Genomic DNA, 14,120 nt, shown 5'->3' with positions numbered 1-14,120 from the left:
TTCCACCGTAAATTCTTGTAACTACACATGCTAGCGTGAAAAGAATATATTTGTAGTTGCAAAAAATGCAAGCTAAGAATTGTCTAATGTACTAAGAGGGTAAACGTAACGCTTGTGTCTCTCGAGAGTTCTTCACTTCAGGAGTGCATGTGTTGATTTTTTTTTTTTCTAATTTAATTTTTTGTTTTCCTGCTTAGGAGTATGGTATAACTAAAGCTGAAAAACTGGAGATTGCCAAAGGCTACTGTACTCCTTTAGTGAGAAAAATCCGTTCAGACCTTCAGAGGACACAAGACGATGACACTGTAAATAAGCTCCACCCTGTGTAAGAGACTGGACCAGTTCAGACTATATGCATCTAGTTTTGTGTATTTCAAATCTAAAGTACTTACTGGTGCTTTTATACAGAAATCAAGAGTGCATCACTTGATATCTTATGGAGATAGGATTACCTAGATAGTCCTGTTGATTACCTGTGATGGGGGAGCAGACTTAAGCATGCCATAGGCATATGATCTACTACCGACCTACGTCTCTGGGATAGTGTTTCTCTCTCTTGCGCTGACTGACCTCAGTGTAGCAGTCTAGCCTTTACCCATATACTGGTGCCCACCTCAACCAAGATTTTGTGTGGTGCCAGTATGGAAAAGAACAAAGTGAGGGTTTAGGAAGATATTTTTCACCAATTATCTGTTTTAAATTGTGTGAACCTCATAGGCCAGTGTTATTTTTTATTAGTTATTGTTACTAGAGGAACTAAATTGATCTCTTTCCAGTGAACTTAAGTAATGCTCTTTTATGTTTTCTTTTGTTTTTGCTTTCTTTTTATTATTCTCAGAGGGTCTAGTATGTTATTTTGTTCTAATTAGAAGTAACTCTCAGTTATGGTTTGAAGAATCATAGATTTATTTATTATGGGGTTTTGCTTCTGAGCTGATTAATTTACATAAAATCTGCTCTGACTTTAGGTATTCCAGAGGTGTTCTGTCTCCTGAACGTCATGTTCGTACCAGGTTGTATTTTACTAGTGAAAGCCATGTGCATTCCTTACTATCCATTCTTCGCTATGGTGCGTTGTGTGATGTAAGTATGTGCTATTTCAATCTAACTGACAAATATTGTTCTTGAGAGTTTATACTTGGATCATTAGCTCAATTTTTTTAACTGTTCATTATAATTTACTCTATTTTTGTGGTTTATCAACATTGCTTGAGGATTTACTAGTCTGTACTAAGCATTTTACTGGGTTTGGGGGATATAAACATGTTTACTTTCCTTCAGTGATGAATCATATGATAAAGTAGACATGATCAATAACTCCTGCGATGTTAGTGAAAGCCACAGTCTTATGCCAGCCTATTCTATGCTGCTGCTCCAACAGTGCACCTGCCAACTTACAGAGGACAGCTTTGTTCTCACATCTTGAAAGGGTGCAGACCACCACAGTAAGGAAGACACAGTTGAATAGACTCATGGCTGTGATACAAGCAGTGTGGGAACAGCTGGCTTATATCTCAGTGCACTGTTCACATGTCTACTGCCATGAAGAAACAGAGGCATTGGCTTTACATGGCTTGACTAGACCCTCTAGTCTCTATACACAAAGAGGACTTGGGCAATAGCTCAGTTGTACATGCTTGTCTAGCATGTGTGAGACCCTAGGTTTACTAACTCCTTTCAGAAAGTAGCAAGAAATAGTAAAAGTGTCATCTTTGCCTACACATGTGGGTTGGTAGAGCCTTAATAAGGGGTAGACTGAGTGAGCAAGACCCTAACTTAGCTACAGAAGAAGGTGTATAGCCAGTGGTGGTAATGCTATGACTTTGAGAGTAACAGCTGCATCTCTAACATGTTGAACATGCATGAGGGATACAAGGAAGAACAGGAAGCTTGTGCTACAGCACAAGTAAGAGAGGAAGACGGTGGTTTGTGTTCTTAGAGGACCAGAAGGGTTTTAAGCAGAGGTCGGTGGCTATTGCTGCTTTGTGGACAAAGGATAGACAAGGGAATCTGGGGAAAATGGTGAGCGCACTGTTAGAGATGATGCAGCTTGAGTAAGACCCTGCAGTAGGACTAGAGCTTGTTGGGTAATTCACTATCTACAACCTTACTGTGATTGTAAGGGTTTATAAGTTATACACCTGAAACCTTTGCCAGTTTCTTCTCAGCTGCAAATTTGGACTACTCAGAGTGAACCACATAAAAATGAACATTTTTAATAGTTTGCTATAGAAATTGTTAAAATGTTAAAGTGATCTGAGTGCATTAATAACAAAATAGAATATTATGGCTTCTTGCATATTATGTTTAAGAAGATATTACTAAAAATTATTTGATTTTATGTTTTCATTGGAACAGAACTGTTAATCTCTAACAGTAACCCTGAAACTGTGTGGTATTCTTATATAGTACCACAAAGCCCTAACTCATCTCTTTACCTGAAGAAATTCTTGGTCTTTCTTTAATTTAAACCCATTATTTCACTTGACTGATACTAGGTCACCTAAAAAGGAGCGCTAGTTTATGTTTTTATTCGTCAGTTTTGAGACGAACAGATCCTTGCAACTCTTACCTCCCAAACATGTACACACACATATGCACACATACGGATGTGAGTTTTCATTCTATAGCATTGCCTTAATTTTGGGATCTATCTTGTCTGAAATAAAAAGGAAATGTACACTGAACCCAAAAATATGCCAATCAGAATGTAGTCCCATAGTTCTATTCTTTTGGAACAGGGGGCATTCTTTGCTAAAGTTTATACCGTTTAACCCTCATTATATACTAGGAAACTACTGAGTATTTTCACATAATTGTAATGTTTGTTATAAATGGACAATGAAGGAACCATCTCTGTGATGTTCAGAGGGTTTATACATTGACATGCTGACTTTACACAGACCTTGGCTTGGAGTCCTTTCCTCATTTCAGATAGAGTGTTCTGTCTTGAGTGTGTCGTTCTCTTATGATCCTTTTCAACTCTGGTTGGTTATATGTGTAAAGATTGTTGAATCTCTAAAGTAAGATGGAGAGATGATGGAGGTGATAAGATCAAATGGTTTATGTATGTCTCCTCATGCTGATTATTTTAGAATCCCTTTAGGGGTATTTTTTTGTTAAACATATGCTGCATATTTGAACTATAATATGTCGGAGAGAGAAGTGATAATCTTGGACGATAATATTCTGTCTTATGAGGCAGAACACTCTGCTAGGTGCTTTCAGACTTACAAGGTTAAAGAGCTATTCCTTACCCTCAGAATTCAATAGCATATGTTATATATATTTCAAGAGGTTTTCTTACTTTGTGTAAATTGTCTTGAAGAACTCACTCTGAAAGTTTGAATTATCTTAATATGTAATAAATTTTACAAATAGTTTTTCTATTCCCCTGACACGTGTGGTGACATTCGTATTAAATAAGCTGTCACAATGGGGATAAAGTGACTTTCATGTGAAAGGCTATAGAAATACTGACCCTAGACCTTTCGCTCGTTCAGGACTCAAAGGATGAGCAGTGGAAGCGAGCTATGGATTACTTAAACGTTGTCAATGAGCTCAACTACATGACGCAGATTGTCATCATGCTTTATGAGGACCCCAACAAGGTAATGGGCTCGTGATGTGTTCATGTGACCAGCGAGAGCACACACTTGACATTCCCCACTGTGCAAGTGTTCCTTCATATGTTTCAGGATCTTTCCTCTGAGGAACGCTTTCATGTTGAATTACATTTTAGTCCCGGAGCCAAAGGCTGTGAAGAAGATAAGAATTTACCGTCTGGCTATGGGTATCGGCCAGCTTCCAGAGAGGTAATGAAGATGGGGCTCTCGGTGCATGGTTACTGCAGCTCTAGACTTTCATGCATTGCTGTATAAATAATTTTCGTATCAACTAGTAGGGGAAAATTTTCAGCTTTTAAGAATAATTGGCGGGGCCGGGCGGTGGTGGCGCACGCCTTTAATCCCAGCACTTGGGAGGCAGAGGCAGGCGGATCTCTGTGAGTTCGAGACCAGCCTGGTCTACAAGAGCTAGTTCCAGGACAGGCTCCAAAACCACAGAGAAACCCTGTCTCGAAAAACCAAAAAAAAAAAAAAAAAAAAAAAAAAAAAGAACTGGCGGGACCTGGAGAGAAGGCTCAGCAGTCCAGAGTACTCCCTGTTCCTTCATAGACTGCAGGTACAACTCCCAGCGCCTAGATGGTGGCTCATATGTCTGTATCTCCACTTTCAGGCAGACATGAGGCTCTTTCTGGCCTCTGTGGGCATCATGCACATGGCATGGTACTCAGAGATGCATGCAGGCAAAACAACCATACACAAAAATAGAAATAAATCATTCTTTAAAAATTTTAAATATATATGCAGTCTGAGTAAATAACATGTTCATGTCTATTAGAAAATTTCAGAATTTTATCTGATTTGGATTGTTTGGATTTTAAGCTTTGTTTAGAATGGGTAAGTACATGTAGTGTTTTGTTATTTTGTTTGAGGACTACTTCATCTCGAACACAGTGTTGAGCACTTAGAGTGGATTCTTCTGTTTTTGCCTTACTGTATTTGGGACTAGGTGCTTTCTGGAGCATGTTTTCAAAAACTGGCATGATTATGTTCTGATTTTTTTTTAATTATTAAATTTTGCTGTTTAGGAAACTGCCATGTGTAGCTTAAAATTATTTATGAATATTTTAATTATTTGATCAATTTATTTGATGTGCAATTTAGAGTTTCCATGTCTAATACATGTTAGGTTATATATATTTTCTTTAAAATTTCAAATTGAGGGTCTATAGTTGTCAATGATATTTTTGGATTATCTTTTTATTTTCTGTGAGATGTGTAATGATGTTTCTTATTTTTTATCAGTAATTCTTTATATCCATGCTTGTTTGTTTAATGAGCCTTGGAAAGTTCTGGCATCTTGATCTTTTCAGGAGACAACAGTTTCCGAGCGGCTCTGTCTGCATCCGTGCGTCTTGAGCTTCACCTGCTCTTGTACCGTTTCCATCCTTCTGCTTCCATTTCCTTTGCCCTGTGTCCCACTCAAGTTGATCCAAAGTCAGACCATCTTTTTTGAAGTTCTCTGTTTCTCGTATTTCACGTGGAGCTATAAATTTACTGTTAACTGAATTATCATGTTAGCTGCATTATGTGAATGTATTTTATTAGCCAGCTTACTTTTTCCTTGGTTTCTGGACTTGAGACATAAGATATAATTCCAACCATGTTGAAAGTATACTGGGCCTTTCCTAGGAGCCACTGGCTTAAAGGCAAGCTGTCAGAGAATGTTTTGAGTGTTTTGTCTTTAATGTTTTGGGACCTGTCTTGTCCATACATGATTAATTCTTTTTTCAATTCCGCATGTGTTTCACTGTATATTCTCTTATGCTTCATTCAACACAGGTGTTAAATGTAAATCAGGCATAACTGATTAGCAGTGTTGTGTAGATAATTTATATCCCTCAAAAATTCTTCTTGGTCTGGGTGCTCTTCTAGCTACTTGGAGTGCAAAACTATCTTACCAACCTTGTCGACTGTCCAGACAGTTTGGAGGTTTTTTGTTTTTGTTTTTTTGGCCAGACTTTTATGCAACATTTTTTTTTTCAATCTGTAGTTTTAAAACTCTTTGAGATAGAGTCTTCATTATGTTGCCCTACCTGACCTGGAACTCTATGTAGATCAGGCAAGCCTCAAACTTTCAGAGATCTGCCTGCCCCTGATTAAAGATTAAAGGCCTCTGCCACTACACCCTATTTTTTTTTTTCCCCCTGAGACAGGGTTTCTTTGTGTAGCTTTGGCAGTTCTGGGACTAGCTCCATAGACAAGGATGGCCTAAAAGACACAGAGATCTGCTTGCCTGTGCCTCCACCACTTGGCTTTTTTTTTTAATACTTCTTGCATCATTTTCCCCTTCCCTTCCCCTTAATCCGTACATCCCCCCTCCAGTCTTTCTCATGTTCCCCACCTCCCTTCAAATTCATGGCTTCTTTTTATTACTATTGTGACATATGTATGTGTGGACACATACATATGCAAATGTAACTGGCTAACTTCGGTATTGCTTGTGTATGTGACATACATACATATATACATACATCTGTATGGCTAATAATCTTGCTCTTTGGTTTGTTGTAAGCAATCATTTACTGTTACTGTGATTACTGATGTATTTAGGATCAATATGCTTTAATGGTATTTGTAGTTTTTCTTCTCTTAACCTGTCTCTTTTCTTGTCTTTTAACTCTTTCATCTTGTTGACAGGATTCTTACATTGTCTGATTTCATCTCAAGCAGTTAATTTATTTTTCTGTGTTACTTGTTGAGTGGTGTGTTTTGTACCGGTGGCTGATGTTGTTGGGTTTTTTAGAACTCTTGGTTGTAGTCATTGTCTCCTTAAGTAGTTACCCTTTGTGCCCACTGTCTACTCCACTTCTGAAACCTAGCTCACATGTACATTAGACTTACCATGGATCCCAAGCTGTTGACCAAATGTTCCTTATATTTTTCAATATATTTTAATTTTTTTCTTTCTCAATTTGAGGTATAATATTTCTTTGTACTTCTCTAGTTCACTAAATAGAGTTCACTAATTGTATCAGTTATTTTTCTTTTTTTAAATTTATTTATTTATTTATATCAGTTATTTTTCAATTTAGGGTTAAACTCTACTTACTTTGTTACTTTATTATAATATTACAAGTTAACAACTGACTTTAGTTATATTTTTAACTCTACATCTTCTCTTTGTTTCTTTCTATAAGTCTTGCTTCTCAACTGACACTCAATTTTGTTTCCACTAATGTGACTAATAGCTTTCATTTCTTATTTTAGTTTATAACTAATAACATTTATTATCCCAATCAACAATGGACTCATTTGGTTTGTAGTTTGTTTAATAATTTTTCTGTTATTTTCTTATAGTCTAATACATGATGATGTAATATTGAACACTGAATATGAAAAATCACTGAGAAGTGGTGTATTCTTTAAGCCATGCTCTTGGGGCTAAGGCCTGGTGATCATGTGTCAAGGCCAGCCTGGGCTGCCTAGCAGGATGTAATATCAAACAAGCAATTACATAGAAAAGTTAAGCCTGTACTTGACTTTTTTTGCTTCCTTCTAATGAAGAAATTGGCTGGGTAACTATTGAATAACTCTCTACCCACATGGCCGTATTTAATAAAAATATGTGTTTAGTCCTAACCAAAGCCGATATATTCATAATTTACCATAACTGTAAAGTGTAGCCAGAGAGCATCAGTAGCTAGCTATCAATCAAAAATAATCTGGTATACATATTATTGCCCCTTCCTTGCTGGTTTTCTCAAGTGTATATGTGTCTGTTTCTAATCATATTTTTACCATCTTCCTTAAAAATTAGCCATTTTCTCATGATGAAAGGTCCCTTTTTATATCTAATGTTCTTGTACTTGGTTTCTACGCCATTCTCAGGTTCCACATTTGAACCACGTAATATAAAATCATTTCAGTCACCGTGTTCTTAGTTCTGCTTAGATGCATGTAAGAGTCACTGACTAATTACGTGAGGTGGCTCCTGCCATGCCAGTCCTTGCTCAGTGACATAGTTGAGTGATATCTCTCTTCTATAATTTTTTCAACTCATTTCTTTCAACCTGTCTGGATTCATATGTTTAAAATGTGTTTCTTTTTAAATAGAATGTATTTTTGTTTTTTATCTAGTCTCACAGTCTTTGTCTTTTAATTATAAAATGTAATAAATAAAATATGATTTATTTGCAATTTATTATGGAATATTAAACCATCGTACTGTTTTCTCTTTGTTCTATGTGTTTTATATTCCTTCCCCCCTCGCTGCCTTCTTTGAAATTTTCATACATGGGACATCTTTATTTTACACTATTATTTTTTTAATGGTTAACATGAGGTTAATAACATGACTTAGTAGAATATGTAGTGTGTCTTGAGATACTTTAATTTTTTAAAATTCTCTATCTCATTTTTTATATTCTGTTTGTTACATATTTTTTTAATCTACTGCATACTCCACTTATTATTGTTTATAGTCAATATTTATTTACACTTAGAGTGTTAGTGCTTTAGAGTAGTAATTGCATCACAACAATGTTCAATTGTAATGTATATGTATATTTCCTTAGCTTAGTACCTTTGTGTTGCAGCTTAACTTCCTAGGCAGATTGTGCTATACTAATTTTCTTTAATCTTTCCTGATACTTTTTTTTAAATTTGGTATTGTATTTTTTCCATATTTCTTTAATGATATTAATTTTTTTCTTTGATATGATATGTGTGATATGAAATCCAGGGACTTTTCTTGTTTTCCTGTGTAAATAACTACTTAAATATCATATATTGAAGAATTTTTTCCAACTGTCTGCACTACCACTTCTGATATTCTGAACACATTCTTATTTTAGTGAGTTAATTTTTGAACTCTTAATTTACTATTATTCCTTTGACCTTTTTGTCTCTATCAGCATCACAGTCTTGATTATTGTAGCTTAATGATCGTTTTTGGTGAAGTCCCCTGGCTTTTTTGTTCTTCATGCTTTAAAACCCGTGTTTTGCTGAATGTCTATGACCTAGTTTCCTCTTTCTACTCCAGGTAGATACTGGTATAAGTTTTAACTTGTCTGTCTCCTATACTGTAAGATTCTTACAACCTGGGACTGTGTCTCATTTATCAGAATTTAACTACAGGATTTGTTTTTTTTAATTTGTAGTCCGTTTTTCATTGACTGTATTGTTTATCTGTTTGCTTGTTTGATGAACTTTGGATAAAGACTAGGTTTTCTGTGGTTATAGTTACGATTTTAGGCTTAACTCTCCCACAGAATTTACTTGTCTCTCACAGTACCTGGCACACTAAGATGTCAATTCACTTGAGGAAACACTCTTATGTCATAACTATTCTAGTTGGTTGTTAGATTTATCAGAAGCATTTTATTGGTGTTCAGGGTTTGTTTGGGAGAGTTAATGAGGCCTTCCTCTGTGGACTCAAATTCTCGATTCCGGAGTGCCGGGATTACTGGGATGAACCATCACACCTGACTCAGGAGAGTTGTTTTAGTCTAAGTTTTCAGTACTTTGTATTCTTTTCTCATAGAATGAAGGCAGAAGGTCTCTTAAACCTGATGATGATGAACCTCATACTTCTAAAAGAGATGAAGTCGATCGAGCTGTAATATTGTTTAAGCCCATGGTATCAGAGCCAATTCATATACACCGGAAGTCACCACTTCCAAGGTCTCGGAAGGTGCCTACAAATGAAGTGAGTATCCATAAAGAGTGCTTTGTTTAGAGAAAGCTAACTACATATTAATTAAAACTGGAAAGAAAATACAGCTTTAATTTTACTGCTAGGAACCCTGACAAATTTTTAATTATCAACATTATCTATTTTTTCAAACAAATATTTAAAAAAAAGAGAGAGATGCTATTAAAAACATACCGAATCGACCGGGCGTAGTAGCAGCTACCTATGGTCATAGCATTCTGGAGGTAAAGGCAGGAATATCAGGAATTCAGAGTCACCCTTGACTTCTTAATGAAGCTGAGGCCAGTCTGGCTTACACGCTGCAGAGCAAATGAGCAAAGGAAACCCGAGAAATCAGTGTTAGGATTAGAGGTTTGTGTGGCTCTCCTGGCAGCGCTGACCGAAGCTGGGATTGAGTTGAACTGGCTCATCCAGTTTTCTTCTGTCACTTTAGCTATTCTTCAGTAAATAACTTGCTAAAAGCCTAATGCTTCAGCAATGTTTTTTGATAAAAGGAAGTAAGAATTCCCTGAGATGCTTAAATGATACCTGATACTAGTAACACTGTAGGTTTTATTAGCCTGATGGCAGAAATATACATAAGAATTTGAAAGCTTGATGATATAGTGATGAAAATTTTTAATGCTCTATTAAGATCTATAATTAAGTAAAACCAATTATGTTCAGTTGTGGAATAATATTTAAACAGCATAAAAGTAAAGTTGAGCAGTTAGGATGAAGCTTAAATTAACTTTTACTATTTATAACTATTTTGTACTTTAAACTCTGAGTTACCTAGTTTGTCTACGATCTTCCTAGTATTATTTGAGGCCAATGCTTAATTTTTCTAAATCTCTTCATAGGAAGTAAAAAGTCAAGCTCCTAGGAGAAAGACCAATAACTCTTAAATTATTTACTTTCTGTTGATGTTTATATATCAGAAAGACATAGAATTATGTTTAACATTATCAAGAACTTGACTATAATATAAGGGACAAAAAGAATTGTGGTAATTTCCGCTACCCCCATTTTTAACAATAATATAAGTGTTCTGAATTTTTAAATAATTGACATTTATATGTTGGGGGAAACTGTTCATAAAGTTTATCATCATAACTTTATAAAGAAATTGTGCTAGTGTTTCTTTAATATGCTATTTTAACTTAATTATAAAAGGTTAATTTAAAAAGAAGAGGGACATTAACCACTTCTGATCATTTGTTCTACTAAAATTCAATAAAACACTGGAATATATGAAACTTTGTCCAGATATCTTTAACCATAGAAAAAAAAAAACACCCCAAAATAGAAATTACCTAAACTAATAGAACTTAAACCACCATTTGTGTGAAGGCAGTGCTTTTGACACTGACGAACAATTTTCAGTCAATCAAATTCTTTAAAATTTCACAATTATACCTTTTCCTCTGCCCTCCAAAAGATCTGTATATCACTAGTATAAGTCCTTCAATAGAACTACTGCTGTAGTTAGCTCTTAAAACTCAGCACACATTTTTAAAACATTTTCTTACGAATGTTTAAATAGTTACTTTGAAGAGATTATTTCTATGCTGTGCCAAACTCTTACTTTCATAAGATAAATTATTCAATTAAAAACTTGAAGACTTTTTCCAGCCTCCTCTATCTCCATGGATGTCAGAAGCTTGTTCTTCCAAAAGGCACACAGAGCTGAACAGTGTGCCAGTGAGAGAGTCGGCCATAGGCTTGGTCTCCTGAGCTTCCTGGCTCTCCCAGTAAGGCTGACCACAGAGGCACAGACACTGGAACTTGAGATCTCTATCCATCTTACCCCTCTGAATTTTATAGCGGTGGCCGACTCATTTCCTTTTCTAAGTGACATATCGAATTCATTTTACCCCTTGGTGCTTTAGACGGAAAAATCCAACTAAAATTAGCACAAAATCTTTTTAATATCTAATATCTAAAATAAATCAAAATACCTTTTATATTTAAATATTTCCATTCAAAAGCAACACTGACTTTTTAGTTTTCAGGGAGAAGAGCAACTAACTAGTAGACAATATAGCTTGCAATCTTTCCATGGTTGTTGGTGCTATTTGCTGATTCTAGAATTTCTTAGGGATTTAAATATTTGGCTCACAAATGAGTAATAATTTGGCTTTGAGGGAAAAAACTGATTAGCAAATGCAAATAAACTGTATTTTTTTTCTTCCTGATCATTTGGCTCTAATGTATCTAACTTTGCATGCTCTGCTTTTTTTTTTCTTTTTTTTTCTTTTCTTTTTTTTTCTTTTTTGCCCTTTTTCTTACTTCCAGGAAGAGAGCCCCCTGAGTGTGTCTAGCCCAGAGGGTACTGGTACCTGGCTGCATTATACCAGTGGTGTGGGTACTGGGCGTCGAAGACGCAGATCAGGGGAACAAATCACCTCTTCCCCTGTCTCCCCCAAATCATTGGCTTTCACATCCAGTATTTTTGGCTCATGGCAACAGGTTTTTAAACTTTATTTCATTAAACATTTTCCATTCCTGCATTCAGAGCAACAAACAGCTGTTTCTGAGGACATCTAATCCCTTGCTTACATAGAGGAAATCCTTCTGTCTTAAATTTGAGTCCACTTAAAAGTACTTCCAATATCGGGCAACATTTGATGGAAGGAAACCACTTAGGTTGCGTGTATTTAGTGTTTTTACTGGCAAACTTTTAAATACACAGGAGTTTTAAAAATCCTAATTCTCCTGGATTTTTAACCATGCTAATAAAAAAATGATTTAGAAAAGAAAGAAATCGTTCTTTGACCTTAGTTGTCCTGTAAACTTCAAGAAACAAAATTAATACAATTTGATGGTAAGAATATTTGATACCCCCTCTATCACTTCATTCCATTTAGAATTTGTGTGATTGTGAAAATTTTAAAAACATCAAAAATTATGTGGCCTGGTCTTAATTAGCGGCAGATATCTGATATTGATTGGTCTCTATGACTCCCTTATCTGGAAGTACATAGCTTGAAGTATACAGTGTGTTTCCCAAACACAACAGCAGGCATGTATGAATTTGTAAAAGTGGTTCCCATGAAAGTAATGTCAGAAGGACTTTCTTTGATGACATTTGAAACTAAAACACTGATTTTACAATGGAAGGTCTGCCGTCACGTGACTTCTGATTATTTCAGCTATTTCCTCTTGGAAACGTAATGTATTGGATTATAGGAAAAGGGATTATGGTATCCACTAAGGCTGACTATTTAAAGGTTACTCTGATAAAGCCCATGCATGGATCAGAAATTGTATGGTGATTTCAACAGTGTCTGTCTGGCATCTCTCTGGTTTGTGGTTGTTTTCCTCTAAATACAGGAGCTGTTTAACAGTGGGCAGTGGGCTTCTCTTAAGAGAAAGTGAAATTCCATCAATCTGTGGATCGTTTCCTTTCATCTGTCGTGTTCCATTCTGAATGCCTGCTTCACACCACTTCATTGCAAGGACCTCATGAAACTGGACTCCCTTCAGAAGGGATCTTGCATGATCTTTTATGTTTTAAATATTTCTACTAATATTTGTCATACAGCTTATTAACCTTTGTCTGTCTGGAACAGGCTGCATATAAAATGGATTTTTAAATTCATTTTGTTGGCATATTTCACTCTTTGTTTGCTCTACGCAGGTTGTTTCTGAAAATGCCAACTATCTTCGAACACCACGAACTCTTGTGGAACAGAAGCAGAGCCCTACTGTAGGTATGTGGTGCAAAGGGAACTGTGCTCTGTACCCTCCTGAAACTCTCACTGTTAGGCACACGTATAGGACTCTAAGGTGGGAAAATCATCACCAAATGCTATGCTTTAGTTTGTATTTAATGTGCACGAGTTCATAATTGTTGGATTATAGAACTCACAAGGAAGGTATGATTTTCTTCCCACGAAAAGTTGCTGTCTAACCCTTTGAACGATTGCTCTGTGGTGACCAGGTGCCAGTGTTGGGTTTTTGTTTGCTGTTTGTTTTCCCATCCTTTCTTTTGAGGGAGGGATGCTATTGTAAGATTTCTAGAGTCCCACTTGTCCTTGAACGTATGGGAACCTGTTGGGATTTTAGACATGAGACTTTTAATGCTTAAATTTATGAAGAAAATTTTATTTCAGAGATTGGTAGTCATAAGAGGGCTGGGCTATAGGTCAATGGCCAAGCAGCTGCCTAGCATGTATGTGGTTCTGTACTTGGTACTGTAAAACAAACCCAGTAGTCAGGTAAGGAGGAAAAGGTACCACTGTTTTTTTTTTTTTTTTTTTTTTTAAAAAAAATCCCTTATTTACTTATTAAATTTACTTATTTATTTTGGAACTAGTCTCTCTATGTATTCCTGGCTGTCCTCGAACTTGCTATTTACAGTAGACTTGCCTCAAATTTACGGGAATCAACCTGTCTCTGTAGCTGGGATTAAAGACAGGCCCCAGCCTACCCAGCTACAAATGTCAAACTAATAACATAATATAGCTGTTTTAAATGTGGCAGAGGAAACACTGGTGGGCAGTGTCTCTTGCTAACCTGACGTTCGCGTGAGTACTACCTAGAGCCGTGGTGGCACTGGCTTAAGTTCTATGAATGGATGCTGCCATGAAAGCCCTTACTTTGTAGAAATAATATTCACTAACTTAAAATGAATTAAAAATGAATTTGGAACACATTCCAAAGGAAAGTGCAAAAATATCAGCTGGTGATTACCAGTGAATATAGCAAAAGATGATGGTTTCAGGTACAAATAAAGAAGGAAATAAAAAGATAAAGGAGCAAGTAAAGTAAAAAGACCTTTAAATACCCTCTCTGGGTGAGCTGGTTCTCATCAGGAGTAGCTCTTTGGAGACTATTAGAGTGAAGCTCCCGTACAG

At 36.1% G+C, this 14,120-nt stretch overlaps 1 protein-coding gene across 11 annotated transcripts in view; it reads left to right on the top strand.

The window, feature by feature from the left end:
- The window catches only part of Ppip5k2 (diphosphoinositol pentakisphosphate kinase 2), a 61,734-nt gene that overhangs the window by 32,763 nt on the left and 14,851 nt on the right, over window positions 1-14,120 (top strand). For 7 of the 11 annotated variants that reach the window (XM_057751502.1, XM_057751493.1, XM_057751468.1 and 4 more), the window contains 6 exons: window positions 198-325; window positions 969-1,083; window positions 3,504-3,611; window positions 3,699-3,815; window positions 9,109-9,273; window positions 12,902-12,974. In XM_057751502.1, the coding sequence (XP_057607485.1) occupies window positions 198-325; window positions 969-1,083; window positions 3,504-3,611; window positions 3,699-3,815; window positions 9,109-9,273; window positions 12,902-12,974 (706 nt within the window). Of the gene's footprint in view, window positions 1-197; window positions 326-968; window positions 1,084-3,503; window positions 3,612-3,698; window positions 3,816-9,108; window positions 9,274-11,556; window positions 11,731-12,901; window positions 12,975-14,120 lie in introns of all 11 variants that reach the window. The other 4 variants (XM_057751486.1, XM_057751461.1, XM_057751477.1 and 1 more) reach the window with 1 other exon arrangement.

Source organism: Chionomys nivalis, chromosome 2 (genome assembly GCF_950005125.1).
Source record: "Chionomys nivalis chromosome 2, mChiNiv1.1, whole genome shotgun sequence".
Classification (NCBI taxonomy): Eukaryota; Metazoa; Chordata; class Mammalia; order Rodentia; family Cricetidae; genus Chionomys; species Chionomys nivalis.
The sequence above is the reverse complement of the archived record's forward strand: the minus strand, read 5'-3'. Positions and strand labels throughout refer to the sequence as shown.